At 33.4% G+C, this 17,462-nt stretch overlaps 1 protein-coding gene across 1 annotated transcript in view; it reads left to right on the top strand.

The window, feature by feature from the left end:
• The first annotated feature begins 9,505 nt into the window (after window positions 1–9,505).
• LOC110020027 (thioredoxin-like 3-1, chloroplastic) overlaps window positions 9,506–17,462 on the top strand; it is a 14,783-nt gene continuing 6,826 nt past the window's right edge. The window contains exon 1 of the mRNA XM_020717979.1: window positions 9,506–9,971. Coding sequence (XP_020573638.1) covers window positions 9,670–9,971 — 302 coding nt within the window. The 5' untranslated portion in view covers window positions 9,506–9,669. The remainder of the gene's footprint in view (window positions 9,972–17,462) is intronic.

Here is a 17,462-nt window from a genome sequence, read left to right as displayed (position 1 = left end):
TATATATATATATATAAGAGTGAACAAGAACATGTGTTTAACTCGCTCAAGCTCGACTCTTTGACACCCCCTATCTTTGAAAAAAATAATGTGTCCTGACACAGAGCTGTGTCCAGATAACGGACATGATACAACGGAAATGAGCAGAGTTTGGACCTCCGTTGTATCACATGCATTGTTTGGATGTATTATTTCCTCTTACCTTTGAGCTTGGATAAAATGATCCTCCTCCAAATATTAAGGTGAAATGGTAAGAAGGCAATGAGGAAGAAAAAAAAATGGGAGAAGGTCTTAAATGGCATTAAAGGTGTGGATGAATTCTTCCTTTGAATTGGATATAGAACGACTTTTAGGTGTTGAGCGACATGCTTAACTTGTCGTGGCGGACATTTGATCAGTTGCTAATAGTTGATTTGTATCTTCATTTAGATAATCTAATGTAGGAAGATTTATACAACTCGCACATAATTCTTATGTATTTACATACGCCACTCATAAAATTCGTTTTTACAAACATAATATTTATTATTTTAGAATTATGCCTTAAAATGTGTATTCCATTTTAAAAATTATTATAATATTATTTTTGATGTAATATTAAACATTTAAATGCAATGGGTAGTTTAATTGTGAAATGTGTGAATGCATAAGAATTGCCACGAATGTAAATGCCCCTATAATATATGTTGGTGTCAATTTTTGATGTCATGCGTGTAGGGCATCTACATGACTGGCTCGGGAAAATTCACTGCTCATTAATACAATCTGGGATTCTCTAGCACTTTTTCAGGGTAAGGAGCTAGGGTTGACAGTGATTTAGCCTTGCCTGGGAGAACCAACCGTCGGAGGGGCTCATTCAGGACATGAGACATATTTGGGGCCCATCCCGGTGACGCACATCATGTAAATACATCATGGTGACGCACATCCTGGTGCCCATCCTGGTTTAGAAGTAGCCACACATCGTTTTGTAGTCCCATAGTCAAACAACATGATGACGATTATAAATATGTGAAAACATTAAGGCAACGTTTGGTTGCAACATGGATTTATGTTCTGTAAAATTTATCAAACTAGTAAATATGATAAATTCGTATTTATCAAATCCAGCGTGCGGTAAAATGGTGCTTGCAAGCAGCAATGAAATAAATCCTCCTGACAATCGGATTTAGTTAACCTGGATTTACATCGTAAAAGAGATGGAACACGAGAAAATTCAATTTAAGGGAGTGTTGAATTTAATTTTTATTTTATTTTTTAGTATTTGATTGAAATTAAGTTAAATTCATGACTTTTAAGTGATGACAATGAGACTTTTAGATAGTTGTCGAAAATTAAAAAGAAGTTATACGTGTTTAAGTACATATATTTTGACCTTTTAGATCCATTTATTTAAGCCTTCTATGTATGATTGAAATGTAAGAAACTTATACCTAAAATATTAGAGGCATTTACATGCACACCACTCAAGTCTTATGGATTTACATGTAGATCACCGTAAACTTTACTTTTTGCATTTTTATCACCCCAATCTTTCTTATCAAATCAAAGAAATCTATTTTAATTTTTTTAAGAAGTAAAGTACACATTGGCATTGCATACGTAAGCTGTATATATGCGAAAAAAAAAGTTTTAAGTGTAAGATATGCAAATATATAGGTATTGAGTGGTATGTATGAAAAATGCACTTATGGAGAGAGAGAGAGAGAGAGACTCAGGCATAATGAAATGTAATTTGTAACAAGTGTGTAACTCTTTCTTAGTTGAATGATTACCTTTTTATAGAAAAAGTGGGTATAAGGTGAGAAGTTACATTTATGTCACTGCTTTAATTAAGAGCTATACAGGTTATTTAAGGTATTTTTGCATATATGGGCCCAAAGCTTGGTTTCTCTCTCACTCGGCTGGATGAACTGACGAGCCCTTAATATTGTTGGTCGCTAGGTTTGGTAGATGTTTTTCAGGTTGGCTAGGCTAATGAGGAGTTGGTAGGCGTCGTCAGTCCAACTCGGCTAAGTTCGCTAGACGTTGCCGGTTGATTGACCTGTTACTGTTAAGTTTTGTCGATCGGTTGGTTGGGCTGACCGTCGAGCCTTCATCCCTAATGAAAAACTCTTGTCGTCATAACAAAGACAAGCTATCGAGTTGAGTGTGAATCACCATAATCCGATAAACAACTGCCTTAGAGAAATAAATCCCGAGGAACAATATAAGACTTGTCATAATATTAACTTTTAATGATGTTCATGGGGATTGTTGAATGTCTCCGGCATAATTACAAGACCAGACTAGTTAGCTCCCCCTTAAATTGGCTTAATCGTTGTGAATGATGCGAAATAACTTGTGTCTTGCTTGTGATCAAACCACTCAGGTTCAGGTTGTTCGGTTAACTTGGTTGGCCTTGACTTTGATATGTCCAGTAGGACAACTTGGTCCCCGGGTCTTTTGTCGGTGAACCCTTTTTTCATATGCTTTTTCTTGTATGGCTACCACCCAAGATTCATGCCGACACATTTCCTCATTGCACACTAATTATCATATATCAATATGATTAGTAATTGGATTAAAATTCAAATTCCAATTAAGCCTTAGTGGGAAACAGATTTGAAAAAAAAAAATCTAATTTTATTGCTTATATATTTTGGGAAAAAATGAGTATTGGTCGTATATTTTTGATATTTGACCGTTGATCTCGGCATTAATTTTGTAGACTTTAGTGGGGAATGGGAGAGTTTGGGTGCAAGGTGTGTGGCAGTAGGTTGATTTTGAAGGGTGCGGTGAGGGTCAAAAAAAGAGGCCTAAAGGTGCCGCTATACATTCATACTCATCTTCAAGGTTTATTTGGAGCAGCTGCAGCTTATTGAATAATATGTTGATAAGTTGCTTAAAAATAATCTGCTGGAAAGCTAGGTGCGGCGACGATTACAAATTTTTATTTTTTTGAAAGGTCAAACCGTTGCCAGAAAGCTGTCATCGTACCTGGATATGTGCGGGGTGAAAATTTTGTTTTCAACATTTTGAAAATGCACAAGCTGCCAAAACGCAGTTTACTCAAACAGGTGAGGTGCGTTTTCAAATCACCACCGCACCAAATAAGCTGCCCCAAATGGAAATATGTTGCGGTGGATCTCATGTAAGGACGATAGTCTGGATATAACCACGTCGTCGTGTATCACAAATAATATTTTCTCCACATTTAGGTGCTATAATCTTGGTGGCTATAGCTTTTAATAAATGATAATAATAATAAGGAGAATTTACCTACATACCACTCCTTCCTATGTATTTACATATCTATCATCTGAAATTTTAGTTTTATATTTATACCACTCAAGTCTTTCTTATCACATAAAAAATTATAATGCTTAAAGTTTTAAAAAGTGAAATACATATTTTCATATGTATAGGCAATTTGGTGTGTATGTAAAAATTGAAGTTTAGGCTTTTAATATCTAAATACATGGGCATTTAGTGGTATGTATTAATAATAAGGGGCATTTACATAGATATCACCAAATTTTCATGTATTTATTTAATGGTTTTGTATGGGGTAAGAAGAAATTGGGAAAATAAAGGACTAGAGAAGAAGAAACGAACAATGATGAAAGAAGAAACAATGAGGGAATGGAGAGGAAATAAACAACTAAAGAAGATGAAGCGAAGGGACGAAAGCTAGGGAGGTGTTTTCACTTTATAAATCACTACAATGTGAGTTTTACGTGTCTACAGAGATGAGAGAAGGGACGACACGATCTCGAGTAGGACGAAGCTCTGTGTGTCCAGTGGGGGAAGGGTCGACGCAACCGTCGTGAAGAGGAGGTCACACTTGTGGGAGGAAGCCGAAGTCGAGCCGGGGACACCGTGCTCAAGAGCATTTAGGGCTTTTGCCTAGCCGGCGATGAGGAAAGTTAGGGAAGAAGGTAACAACGTGGAAGATAAAGTGAGGGGGAGGGAGGAAGGAGGCGTGTGAGGAGAACCAGAGTCTTGTGTAGGTTTTCAATCGAAGGAGAAGCTCGCGGGGAAGAAGGCGACATTGGCTGAGTTATTGCGCCTGATTTTTACTCGACTGAGTTATATAAATAAAATATAATTTAAATGATATATATATATGTATGTATATATTATATATATATGTATGTATGTATGTATGTATATATATGTATGTATGTATGTATGTATACATTGTAATAGTAAATAAAGGAAAAAAAATTTCTTAAAAACTTTTGGTTTACTGTTCAAATTTAAAGGGAGGATAGAAGGAGGCGAAGGGTGCCACTAGAGAAGAGGAAGATTCGCCTGAGCAAACTTTGGTAAGGAAAATTTTAAGAAATAAATTTAATTAAGGCCTCTTTTCAAAGTAAAATAATGAAAACTTAATTCTTAAATGATGCCAATTTAATAGCTAATTATAACTAATAAAAATTTATAATATGAGTACACATATTAGGTTTCCACTTTAGAAGAGTTGACGTCAGGGCAAAAATATTATCAAATTAAGTGTCTCCGAGGTGAGTACTTTCACTTTTTAATTATAGTAATAATTTATTTCTTCTCAAATATGTCTGTAGTTAATGATTTTTGTAGATATTTTACTTTGATTAAGCTTTTTTTTATTGATTATATCATTACGAATGTTGAAGCTATTTACTCATGCATTTTAGCACATGTTTTATAAAATATCATTGAATGCAATGAAAACATATGTTTATGTTGAATACTTGTAAGTTCATGATTGACCATGATGAAATATCCCTTAATGGTACTAATCGGGGAACATTAATGTACTCGTGCATATAAATGAAAAAAATATATTGACATTGAAGTACCTTAAGTGATATAAATTTTTAGATGGTATCTCCTGTGACGGTTGTATAGATATTAAATAACATTGATATGATAATTATATAAACTACTTTGAATAGCATATTAAATATTTATATTGATTCACAAAGAAGCTTAACTAACATACTTATTGTTCTTTCTTTTAGTTGTATTGTTGTAGTTTAAAAGTATCAGTATTCACCAACTCGTTTTAACTTGCAATTGTTTTAACTAACTTCTCATGTTTAATTAAATTATTAAAAGATGAGTGATAAACGAGAAGACGTTTATAGAAGACGTGGACAACCATCAATAAGGTAATTATAGATTATATATTTTTTTAATTTAATTTTTGGTGTCTTTTTCATAAGTGTGAGTTCATAAGGAAAGTTTCATTCACCCGTCCAACCATTCTTTCTCTTTTTTTTTATTTCCAAACCTTGGGCCACATCATGACAATTAAATATCCAACACCTAAATTCTGCTTTCTATATTTATTCCATCGAAAATTTTCTATCACATCTAACAATTATAACATTTAAGAAGTCAAATACACATTTTCATGCAAATGCAACGTGATTTGTATCCAAAATCTAGAACTTAGGTGTTCGATATGTAATTCATAGAATTTGAATGGTTTTAATAATATTTATCCCTAAGAAGATCAATGTTACATTTCTTGTTGGCTACAACAAGGTTAATTTCTTTCTTAATAACCTAATAAATCTTTCTTAATAATGAATAACAATCATTGAATATTGATTAATCTCTTTACTAGGGTATTATTATTGAAAATTATGGACAATCAATATGATTCTACAAGAGAATCTCACAAATATCTTTTTAATTATCTACTCCTTACTCCTTACAAATGTTTGGGAGATGTTGCTATTATATTAGTTTACAAAAAGGCCTACATATGCCAAAAATATATGTAATACACTAAGGTTTTATACTAGGGATTTTTTTTTTAAATATTGAAAGATAATAACTTAAGGCCTCTTGACATTATAAGAAGCTAATATGTGATAAAACAAACCCATTTTTATATTATAGGACAATATGACCCCATATAAGTTATAACAATGCTTTGTGGATCTCATAACTATTTATGATCTAAAGAAATGATTGACTATTAGGGTGTAGGAAAGATGAAAGGCAAAAAGAAAAAAAAAAAAGAACTAAATTTGATGTGTGCTGGGAAATTCACGGCGGTAGAGTGATGAATTATTGTCTTAGTGTTGCATGAAAATTTAACAAACACTTGGATAAAAGATAAACAACCAGTGGAAACACTAGAAGTTTTTATGTCGAAAACTCGTAATGGGAAAAACCATGGAGTTTGACTCAACTGAAGAGTTTCACTATAAGATGATTATAAATGCAACCACTTGTTTCACAAGCGGGAAATGATTACTAGGTCTCCCAAGTTATGATATCGGTGTGCGGATGAACTTGTTGCAAGGAACGAACAACAACCGATAGCGATCAGTAGTGGTCTGTAGTCGATAGTCGACAACGATCGGTGGTGATCGACAATGGTTGACGACAATAGGAATGGTGTTGGACTTCAGTTCCTTCTCAAAGCTTCGAGGCGATGTTTGACAACGGTCAACGGTGGTCGACTGCGGTCGATAGTGGTCGAGGGTGATTGACGACAATAGCAGTGGTGTTAGACTTTAGTTCCTTCTCAAAACTTCAAGTTTTTCTATAAGCTTCAAGCACTACCTTTTCTCGAGAGAGGTGATACTCTATTTATAGAGTTTGAGTGCAATTAATGCAGAAATATGAATTATTTTGGTCGAACGACTTTGAGGGTTTCTCTCTATCAGATGACATTTGATGGACATTTGAGTACATTAACAATGTCAGAATTGAGCGATCTTTGGCTCATTGAATTAGTCCGGCCAAGACGCTAAATTCGACAATGAACTCGTCAAATTCAACATCCAAATTTGGCCTTCCAATGTGTCCGGAAAACTTTCAAACATGATTTAATGACTTGATCAGGGCTCAATTTGGTTCAAATTGGATTAATGTTGGTATTCAAATGTGCCACCCTCGTCGAGCTGGTCATTTTGACTATAAGTTTGTTCAAATCTGAGCTCTGGATAAATTTTTATTAATGTTTTGGATAATTTATTGCTCAAAAGATTGCATCAAGATTTATGTCAGATGATAGAATTTATCGACAACGTATCAAAATCATTTCAATAAAACGGAAATTTCAAAATATCATTGTCACGATGAACATGATGCATTGAAAATATTCTTTTATTTTTGCAAATTCTTTTTATCCTTAAACCCCATTTATTTCAAAAGGAGTTAAATCCTGCCCCCATAAATTTACATTTTCTTAGATGGAGTATTCAATCTGCCCATCTGAAAAATGAAGATCAAACGCATTATATATTTAAATTATTTAAAAGAAATATTTACATACGTACCCCTTAATTCTTATGTATTTCAATTTTTTTTGTGTTAGAGTTTGGCTTGTTTGCTTAGCGAGCCGTTCACGAACAAAGAGTCGTTTTAACAACCCTAATCAAGTAGCCATAAGATGTTAAGGATTGAGATAAGATTTAAAACATCATTTGAATCTAGATTAATAATTTTTATTCTATTTTCTTCATTAATACTTTTAATTGATTATAAATCTTTGTAGTCTTGCACTCAATTAAATTTTTTAAAAATAATACTCATTAAAGATATATATATATATATATTCTCGCCAAAACGAGCCAAGCACGAATGAACAAATATTTGTTCGTGTTGTTGTTGTTCGGCTTGTTAACTTAGCGAACGAGCCGAACATGCGTTGTTCGTGAACAACGAGCCATTTTGATAGCCCTATATGAAATGATATATTTTAGTTTTGAAAAGTTAAAACACTGATATTTTTGTGAAATAAAACATTTGAGCAAGTGAAAAATAAAAAAAATTAGGGGTTAGATATGTAATTAAATTGGAATGGGATGGTATTTATTTAACTTAGATAATAATGTGATATTAAAAACTTGAATTGATTAAATACTACTCCATATATTTGAAAAATGTGGGGGGTTTATGTAAATTTCCCAAAAAAAGTTATGTTTGATATCGAGATGAACTTAAAATAGTCTATTTTGATAATACGATATAAATTCTTCACATATAATATTAATCTTAAAATATATCTATTCATGATAAGATATTAATAGCCAATGGAACAAATTAAGAGTAAAGTGCCATAGTAGTCTCAAATTATTTATATGGGACCGTTTTTATTCTAGACAGTGTTTGATAGCATATAATTTAAAGATAATGTAGCCATAAATTTAGTATAAATGCAACCAAACTTCAAAAAGAACGGAAATTAAATCCAACGCAGCGTTAAGTTTGTGTACAATATCAATAAATTTCTATCATCCAGCACAAATCTTGAGGCCGACACAAATCTCAATGGACATTTTTCGAGCAAGAAACATTTAAACTTGGATAAAAAAGCAGTATGAAAGTGTGATTTCAACAAACTTACACTCAAACAGATTGACTCAACAATGACCTAGTGAACTTATAGTCGAATTGAGTGTCTCGACAAAACAACTCTTGGAAAGTTTCCTGAGATATTTGGAATGTTAAACATATTTTGAATCTGGTGAACTCATAGTCGAATTGAGTGTCTCGACAAAACAAATATAACGAGCTCAAGATTGCTCAATTCTGACATCGTTAAGACTCTCAGATGTCCATCAAACATTTCAAAGGAATCTCTCCGGACCATCCGATCGAAGTGTTTCATATTCTTGCATTAATTGCACTCGGAACTACATAAATAGATCCCCTCCCCTCTCATTAAGAGTAGTTTGAGGCTGGGGAGAGAGTGAGAAAGAGCTTGAAGCTTTGAGTTAGGAGCTGAAGTCCAGCATCACTCCTTCCACTGTCGACTACCACTTGCCGATCACCACCGATCACCATCGATCGCCGCTCATTTCTTACGAGAAGTTCCTCTGCGCATCAACGTTGTAACTCGAAAAATGTTGCTACAATTTCTCATCCGTGGGACAAAAAATTGTATTTGCAACCTTCAATTTATAGTGTATTTTTGCAATTGAGCAAGACCCCGTGATTTTTTTTTTCTTTTTACGGGTTTTCCACATAAAAATTTATGGTGTCACTCATGATTGTTTTCTTTCTTCTGAATGTGTATTAGATTCTCGTGCAACGCTAATATATTTTATTACTATGCGGCCGAGAATCTTCTAGCACACATTAAATTGATATTTTTCTCATTTCATCTTTTCTTCCCAAATTCCTTTTTATTTTAGAACGTAAATTTGGATTTAATAAATTTAATTGTAAGATATAGTTAATACTTTCTTTTTATCATCACTCTCTCGAGTTCATTTTCTTTGCATTAACTTTGATTAGATTTGATAAATACTATTTAACGAAAATTCGGACCGGAGCCAAAAACTATCTTATAATTTATAATAATATTAAAATAGTCTCTAAGCTTTTAAAATAAAGATTTAAATTCTCTCTCCTAGAAACTATTAAAATTAAATTTTAAAACAGTAAAAAACTGTTTTAATACTTTAATGAACTCTAAAACAACATTATATAAATACCTACTCAACCAATCAAACCACTGGTCCCATGTGCTAGTATCTCTGGATAAGCCCTCCCCTCCCCTCCCCTCCCCTCCCGTTTCAAATTTGACTCTCCGATAGAAATCGATATTCTTGATTTCCTGCAAAGCTTCAAACCCTAGATCTTCTTCCCCAATCCATCGAAATCGGCCTTGAATTTCAACTACCTCTTCACAAACCATAGAACACTCGCAAAACTACCAACGACATCATTGCAATGGCGATTCCAGCCTCACACCCCTGCGTTCTCTACCGCGATTTCGGCTTCCGTGAGCACCAGAGCAGCCCTTCCTCTGCTGTCTCCGCTGCTGCTTGCTGCGGCGGGTGGTCTGGGGTGACATCAGGCTACTCGTTGGCTTGGAGAGGAGCGTGCCGAAGGAGGATCGGGGATTTGAGGGCGGGAGCCTTCTGGATCTCGAAGCCTTCATCGGTGGAAATGGAGGGGATCTCTGGAATGGAAGAGATGGATGAGGTCCTCCGGCGCTCGAAGGAGCTGTCACAGCCGGTTATCATCGACTGGTGAGTTCCTATACCATTATTAGAGGTATATCTATGCCCTAGTAATCGGAATCACGATATCCAGGTTTAATAACACGCAGTACTGCATTGACAGTCACGAGCACTCGTTGTTAATTGTTTCGGTACTGTTTTTACCTACCCAGAGGAAACAGAAAGAAAATAAAATCAATAACCATTTCATTGTGTTAATTTTATTCGATACTTAATAAGGAATTTAATTATGGTATTCTTCAATTCTTTTATCAACTTTAGTGGCATGATTTGTTCAAATCAATAGTAAAAATAGATTTGGATTTTAATTTAGGTTTAGAGTCAGATATGATCTCATACTCAAATTCAATATTAGAATCGATTGTTTCGTTTCAAAGTCCTTGCAAGTAAATCCAATTTTTTTTCTGGAGTGCTGTAACATGCAAGAGCGCGTTACTCATCAATTAAAATTAATCGATGTTGATGAATGGACCTACCAACTTAATTATTCAAGGCAGTTAGTACCTCACAAATTGTCTATAATTTCTTTTGGCATTCCTACCTAGTGAATCTTCTAGACTTTAGTAGAAAGGCGATCCAATAATAAATCAGGGTTCACATAATCGTGTGTGGATAAGCAATGTTTTTGAGAGTTGATGATAGAGTATGTAATTAAATTTGAAGGACGTTGTTGACGTTTTGTTTGGAAAAGCACTTATGTCCTCACTCATGTAATTCTACTGCTATTTTCTTTTCAATTTGGTGAAATTAATGACAAATTGAAATTCAAAATGTCCTCCATTGATGTGTTCTTCTACGACTAGGCAAGGACCTACAATCCTACTGCTAGGTGCACTAAGGGTATAATTGAGTCAATTTGTTAATGCTTTAATTCGGGCTTGGCTTAATGAATGGACCACAAGCCAAACTTGATGAGCTAACCAAGTTTGAGCTAGTTCTTACACGACTTATCAACTCGTGAATCAACTCATTTAAAAAATATTAATATAAAATGTACTTAATATATATTAGAATTCAAGGATTTAAATAGAAAGTTATTAAAATTATTTAAAACTAATTTCTATATTTCTTAGGACAATTGATTTTTTATAATTCCCCCTTTAATGTTCCATTTTTTTATCATTTTATTACAACAATTGCTCGAATTATAATTGTCTTTTTTATTTCTTTTATAATAATTGAGCAATCTTGTAAGTTGGCTGGAATTCATTGAATTAAGTTTGGTCTGAAGCTTGAATTCAAATGGTTAGCTAAGCTCAAGTATGAGGCGTTCAAAGTTGACTAAACCTATTTGCATCCCTAGTAGGCACTACCTAATTTTTTATTGTTATTTGGTTGTTGTTATGTAGTTGCTAGGAATCCAACAATTCAAAGGGTGGAGAGCCAGTCAAACAATGTATGAAAAACGAGCTATAAAAATCAAAAGCATAGAAAAGGGAGGGACAATTGCTAAAGAAATTGGATGTGAGAATTTAAATCGTAGATTTGATTCAATCTAAAGCTATTCCTCTACAAGATATTCTCTTAATTTTCTATTTACATGACTATGATAGGGATCATTAAATTTAAATGAAAATTTATCCATAATGGATGCACACGAAAAGCTCTTATCCTATAATTCAATCCAATAATCTTAAATTAAAGGCATGCATGAAATATGAAAGTATCATATTTCTAAATGAATAAATTACCTAAAAAAAGCAATTGAATGCTTGTCAGGTATTATATTTTGTTGAGTAAGCGTTTGATAAGTGTTTTTTTTTTTTAATTAACTTGTTTTTAAAAATATTCAAAAGAACTTTTAAGTATTTTTAGATCTTCAAGTTTCCTATTTTAGGGATTGACTAAAATTTTATGGAATGGATATGCATCACTTAGATTTAGAATTAAAATTTAAATAACATGTTGAAATTGTTTAGACTTATAAATCAGCTGTTTTTTTTTTAATGTTCTGTTCTTGCTGTTTTGTTAATTGTTCATTATTATACTTTATCTAGATACTATAATACAACTTTAAGATTTAATATAAAATCTAATGCAAGACTTCTTGAGAAGAAAAAATTTATTGTATTTTATTAATTATCGGTGCCTATTAATAAAACTTCAAGAAGAATAAGCAAGGAAACAAATTTATGAGAATATAAATATGTATCACTTTAAAAAAATATTCTCTAATTAAGGGCTTTTTCTAAAATTACTTTATCAGTATATCGACAAATTCTATTTTGTTTCACTTGTGTAGTAACATTTGGTTTAGTGAACAAAATTATGTTGACCAACTCCACCCATTATATTTAGTGCTGCTTACTAAAATAAGATGAATATTATACTCTTTCCCATGTCCCATGGCTTAAAATATCAATTATTAAACTACATTAAAATCCTTCCATTTACAAGCCTTATATATTCCTAAGTATAAAGGCTTTGGCCAATCAGTTGTGATGATTTAATGTAGTTGGAGGTTGAGAATGACTTTTTCGGTGGGTATTTCATCCTTGACAGGGTATTTGGTGCTATAAAAGAATTTTATTGATAACTACTTTATCATTCACTCTTTAATAAAAGAAACTCCGAGTAGGGTTGTCAAATTTGATTTGCATGTTGTGTTTAGGTCTACTCGAAACTCTTTGACTTGAATCTGACACGAATATTATATGGGCTAGAATGTTTAATCAGAATCCTACCCTTTTTTAACCCGATCAATTTGAATCTTACCCACATAACTCATTTAACATATGCATAACATCTATTTGGATTAAGTTCAAGTCAAATTTGTGTTGGGGAGTGAAATTTGGATCAATTTGAGTTTGTATGCCAACTTGAACCCCACCCGACTAAAAAATATTAAGCATTTTGGTATCCTTGACCTGAACTTGACCCAAAAACTAATCAGATCAATTCAAACTCAAATTTTTCGAGTTGTGTTCGAGCAGGATTGTCTTGTTGGGTTAAATTTTTGACACCCTTACTCTATGTCAACTTTGTTATTTAATGTAGCACTTTCCGTCTTAATTGATAATTATTATGGGTAGTCTGTGTTTATGTCAAGTGGGTATTTCAAGTCAGGCGCGATGAAACCCATGTAATACATAGTATGGAAGTAAATGGTTGGTTGGGAAGGGGGATATTTAGAGGTTTGGAAGTATTTCTTCAAAGATCATTTAACCATTGATGGTTAAATACTCTAGGTCTATCTGTCATCATTTATGTTATATTTTTTTATTTTATTTTTTGGAAATGGGACAAAACGTGTTTGATAAATATTTTATATATTTTATTTTTTTAATAATAAATTTGGTTAATTTTAAAAATTCTCAATTTTTTTTAAGATATTTTTATTATTTTCAAAATAAGAACTCCTAACTATTTGATCTCATACCGTGACTGCCATCGCCATAAATTAACCCTACACTCAGCATTAGCCAACTCTATACTTGTCTTCAACTAGCCCCATTTTGATTCTCCACTTGGTGTAACACCTCTAGTCATGATTCCATCATCAATTTTCAAATAATAAAATAACTCGTCTTATAAAATTTTAAATAAAAATAAATAACGCTTATTTAAAATTCCAAACACGCTTCTTATTATTTATGAAAACATTAAAAGATAAAAAACTAAATAGAGAAATAAGTGAAAATAAAACATGATCGGTCCTTAATTTGTTAGCAAATAAAACGTGATCGATCTTCAATATGACTTACAAATTGAATAATAATCTAGGCTTAATTTATTTATGATGTTGTAGAATGGTTGAGATCCTAACTAATGTAAGTTGCAAAGAGAAATTAGAAGTTATAACAGACAATAGTAATATACTTAACGACAAATCAAATTTGACTTTTCATGGCAAAAAATTTCACTTATGTTGGCAGAGTAGGGATAACACTCACAAGTAACAAGGTAAGTCATTAGGTGGACGCCAAAGAAAAAATCTCTCAAAGAGGGAAAACTAGCTAAGTTTCATTCAAAAGAGTTACTTTATTAGTACATACTAGGGGACTATAATGGTAACAACCCAAGAGCCATTTGATGGGGTGGCAAACCATGCATGGAAAATGGGTGAGAAATGAAGGCTTGCAGGGTTTGAAGATTCATTTGTAGGGTTCGAAGGGTTTATTTGAGTTTTCATGGTTGAAGGCTTGATGAAGATAATGTAAAGAGAGATGAGAGGAGGGGCATCCAAGCCATGTGGGGAAGAGAAAGTGGAGTGAATATTGAAGTGTCATGGTCAAAATATGATGTGGAGGCCAAATTGCTGTCAGTAATGACCCATGACTTGGGCTTCTACCATCACTGCATACAAGAGACCCATGTGCTCAAGGACAACAACAAATAACAATCATGATAATTACTCAATAAATACGGCATGGCTCCACTAGACTCAATGGCTTATAGCGTACAAGTGTCAAAAAAGAAAAGGGCAATTACATACAGTCCACCCGAAACTTGCTATTTACAAATCAACCATCCTTTGATCCATCAAATTCTCATTTAAATATCAAAATTCATGGTAAAAACAAAAACCCAACCCATAGTTTTAATTTTTATAAAATTCTCGATGGTTTAATCGTGACACGTGTAAATACATTGATTCAGTTGTTCAAAAAATCACCTGGATGGCTAATTTGTAAATACCAATATTTCGGGTGTTCTGTATGTAATTATCCCCAAAAGAAATTTTATAAGAAAGAAATATAAAAGACTTCACATGATCTCCATAGTAGACAATGGCTAGATTCCTTGACCAGGCCTTTGAAGTCTTTGGTGATGAGTATGACGATGCCTTGCATCACAAATAACCTCCACTTACTTTGCATAGAATTGGTTTTTGCAAAATCAGAGCACGTACATAGGAAAGGGAAAGTTACATTTAAATGGTTTGTTTATTTAACAATGACCATATTTGAATTCTCTACAATAACTAATAAGCTTTTTGTGAACTGCTTGATTCAAAAATAAACTTTATTTTTTGTTCGAGTCTATTTTCATGCTTTATGCCATATTTTATTGGTTTAAAGTCATCAATCTCTTTATGTTTTTGTCTTGCTTTTTTTCTTTTAATCGCATATCATATTACGGTTTTGTCTAAAAGGACCATTCTACAAAGGGCACCTTATAATTGTATGAATTAATTGAAGAAGAGTGGAATTGAAGCACGTTTGCATGAATGCTCCCTCCCTCCCTCCCTCTCTCCCTCTCTCTCTCTCTACCTCTCTCTCTCTCTTTTCGTGGGATGTGTTTCCCTTATCTCTCCTTCAACCTCTCTTCGTGGGATGTGTTTCCCTTATCTCTCCTTCAACCTAGGGGTCTGTACCCATATCTCTTAAGTTACATCATCATTAAGGATCATTCTATTGTATTTTTCTCTATATTACTTGGTAAAAAGTGAAGATCTATTAAATGTTTGCGAAGGTGAATCCGAATCAAGTTCCCTACAACATACCCTCCTTATCCATCTCCATCTCCATATCCATATCATCATTTCTCCTTTTTCATTGTGAATTCAGGCCTTTTATACCTATAAGCTTTCTCCAAATTGTTATCCTAATCTCCTATGAATAGCTACATTTATAAACAGGTTTTTCAAGTTTTTTTTGTGGAATGCTATTGTTTTTATCATTTATTTTATCAAATCAACTCAGAATTGAATGTATATTAGATGGATAGCTTCCTATTAACATCATTCATCACCATTCTAAATTTCAAGGCATTTTGAAAATCCCTACTATCTCGACTAATCTTTTACCTATATCATTTCATACCAAATTGATCAAATCTCCCTAATACAAGCTACAAGTACTTCAAGTTGCTACAACAATCCACTTATCATAATGCTTACTACAATACTAAGCCAAATATAGACAAAAGGAAAATATATCTCATGTTAATATGTATGAAGAAGAGTTTATGTCATTGATGGATGGTACGCTCATCTAGAATCATTATATTATCATCAAATTAAATCAAATTCCTCTATGAACTATATATATCATTCTCAATTTAGCATATGTCATTGGATTGTCTATCACTTGTTTAATATTTGTATACCAAACGACATAAGGTGCTTTTAATTTTGAAAAAAAATCTCAAACATGCCATTTTTGAATAAACATGATCAATTTCAATTTTGAGTAGATTATAATTCAAATGATTTTTATAGAGTAAATTTGGTCAAAATCACTATCCCTATCTCTTGATCAATTTGTGTTTCTTATAGCTGTGTTTGTGCCTTCTCCTCCACCTTGGCTGCCCAACAAAATGATACAAAATAGGAAGATTTACATACATGTCAATCAAATTTTATGTATTTACCTATCTAATACTTAAATCTAATTTTTGCACCTTACCTTACCTATACAGGAAAAGGTGTATTTCACTTTTTAAAGTTAAAATAGTAGTATTTTTAATGTGATGGAAAGATTTGGGTGGTATATACATAAAAGTTAAAGTTTATGTGCTATATATGGAAATATATAAGAATTCGGTAGTGTGTATGTGAATGCCTCTACAAAATGTGGATGGACCTCCTTATCTTTAGTTGATTAAATCTATCTTCATGGTTTACACCATATGCATTTGAATTAAGAGGCATAAGTTTTTTTGTGCTTATTTCAATTACTTCATTTTCATATGTTAGGTATGACTAATACCAAAATTTAGAGTCTCTTGGAATGAAGAGTCGTCTCTTGGAATTGAAAAGATGTGTCTCTTAGAATTTAGTGGGTTGAGATCAGCGTGGGCGCAGCAGAAGCATGGTGGCCCAACCCACATTGGTGCAGGTGTAACTCCCAAGCATCTTTTCTCCTAAGGAGCTGGATATTCGCCAAGGTGGAGATTTGTTATGGTATGACTCATATACCATATGGGGACAGTGCTAAATCACTTGTTGAAGGATCAGAGCGAAGAAAAATAAGAATCGACACAAATCGCGAGGTTCAACAAAGATGTCTACTTCCTCGGGAGCAGAGCAGTGACTTCCTTTTCAATATTCAGAAAAGAATACAGAATACAAGATTCAACTCTTTCAAAGACCTAGGATTACAAACAATTATATTTATAATCCTAGAGTAAACTCTACAGTACAATATTCAAAGACCTAGGATTACAAACAATTATATTTATAATCCTAGAGTAAACCCTACAGTACAGCCCCTGTACCGTATAGCGCGGCGTTAACCCAGCACCCCAACCCACATAACGTAACTTCTCGATTTAGACAACGTATAGCGCGACGTTAACCCAACATCCCAACCCACATAACGTAACTTCCCGATTTAGACAGTTTCTGCGTCGCTCCGCTCCGCTCCGTTCCAACGTTTGTCCTTATATGGTATACTGCTTCGCTCTGCTTCGCTCCGCTCCGCTCCGTTCCAACGTTTGTCCTTGTCCCTCCCTATATGGTATATGAGTCATATCATAACAAGTTTTTATTGGAGAATATCCATCCCCTTAGGAGAAAAAATACCTGGGAGTTACACCTGCACCAATGTGGGGTGG

The sequence above is a fragment of the Phalaenopsis equestris genome, unplaced genomic scaffold (genome assembly GCF_001263595.1).
Source record: "Phalaenopsis equestris unplaced genomic scaffold, ASM126359v1 Scaffold000090, whole genome shotgun sequence".
NCBI lineage: Eukaryota > Viridiplantae > Streptophyta > Magnoliopsida > Asparagales > Orchidaceae > Phalaenopsis > Phalaenopsis equestris.
Note: the sequence above shows the minus strand (reverse complement) of the source record. Positions and strands in the feature narration are given on the sequence as shown.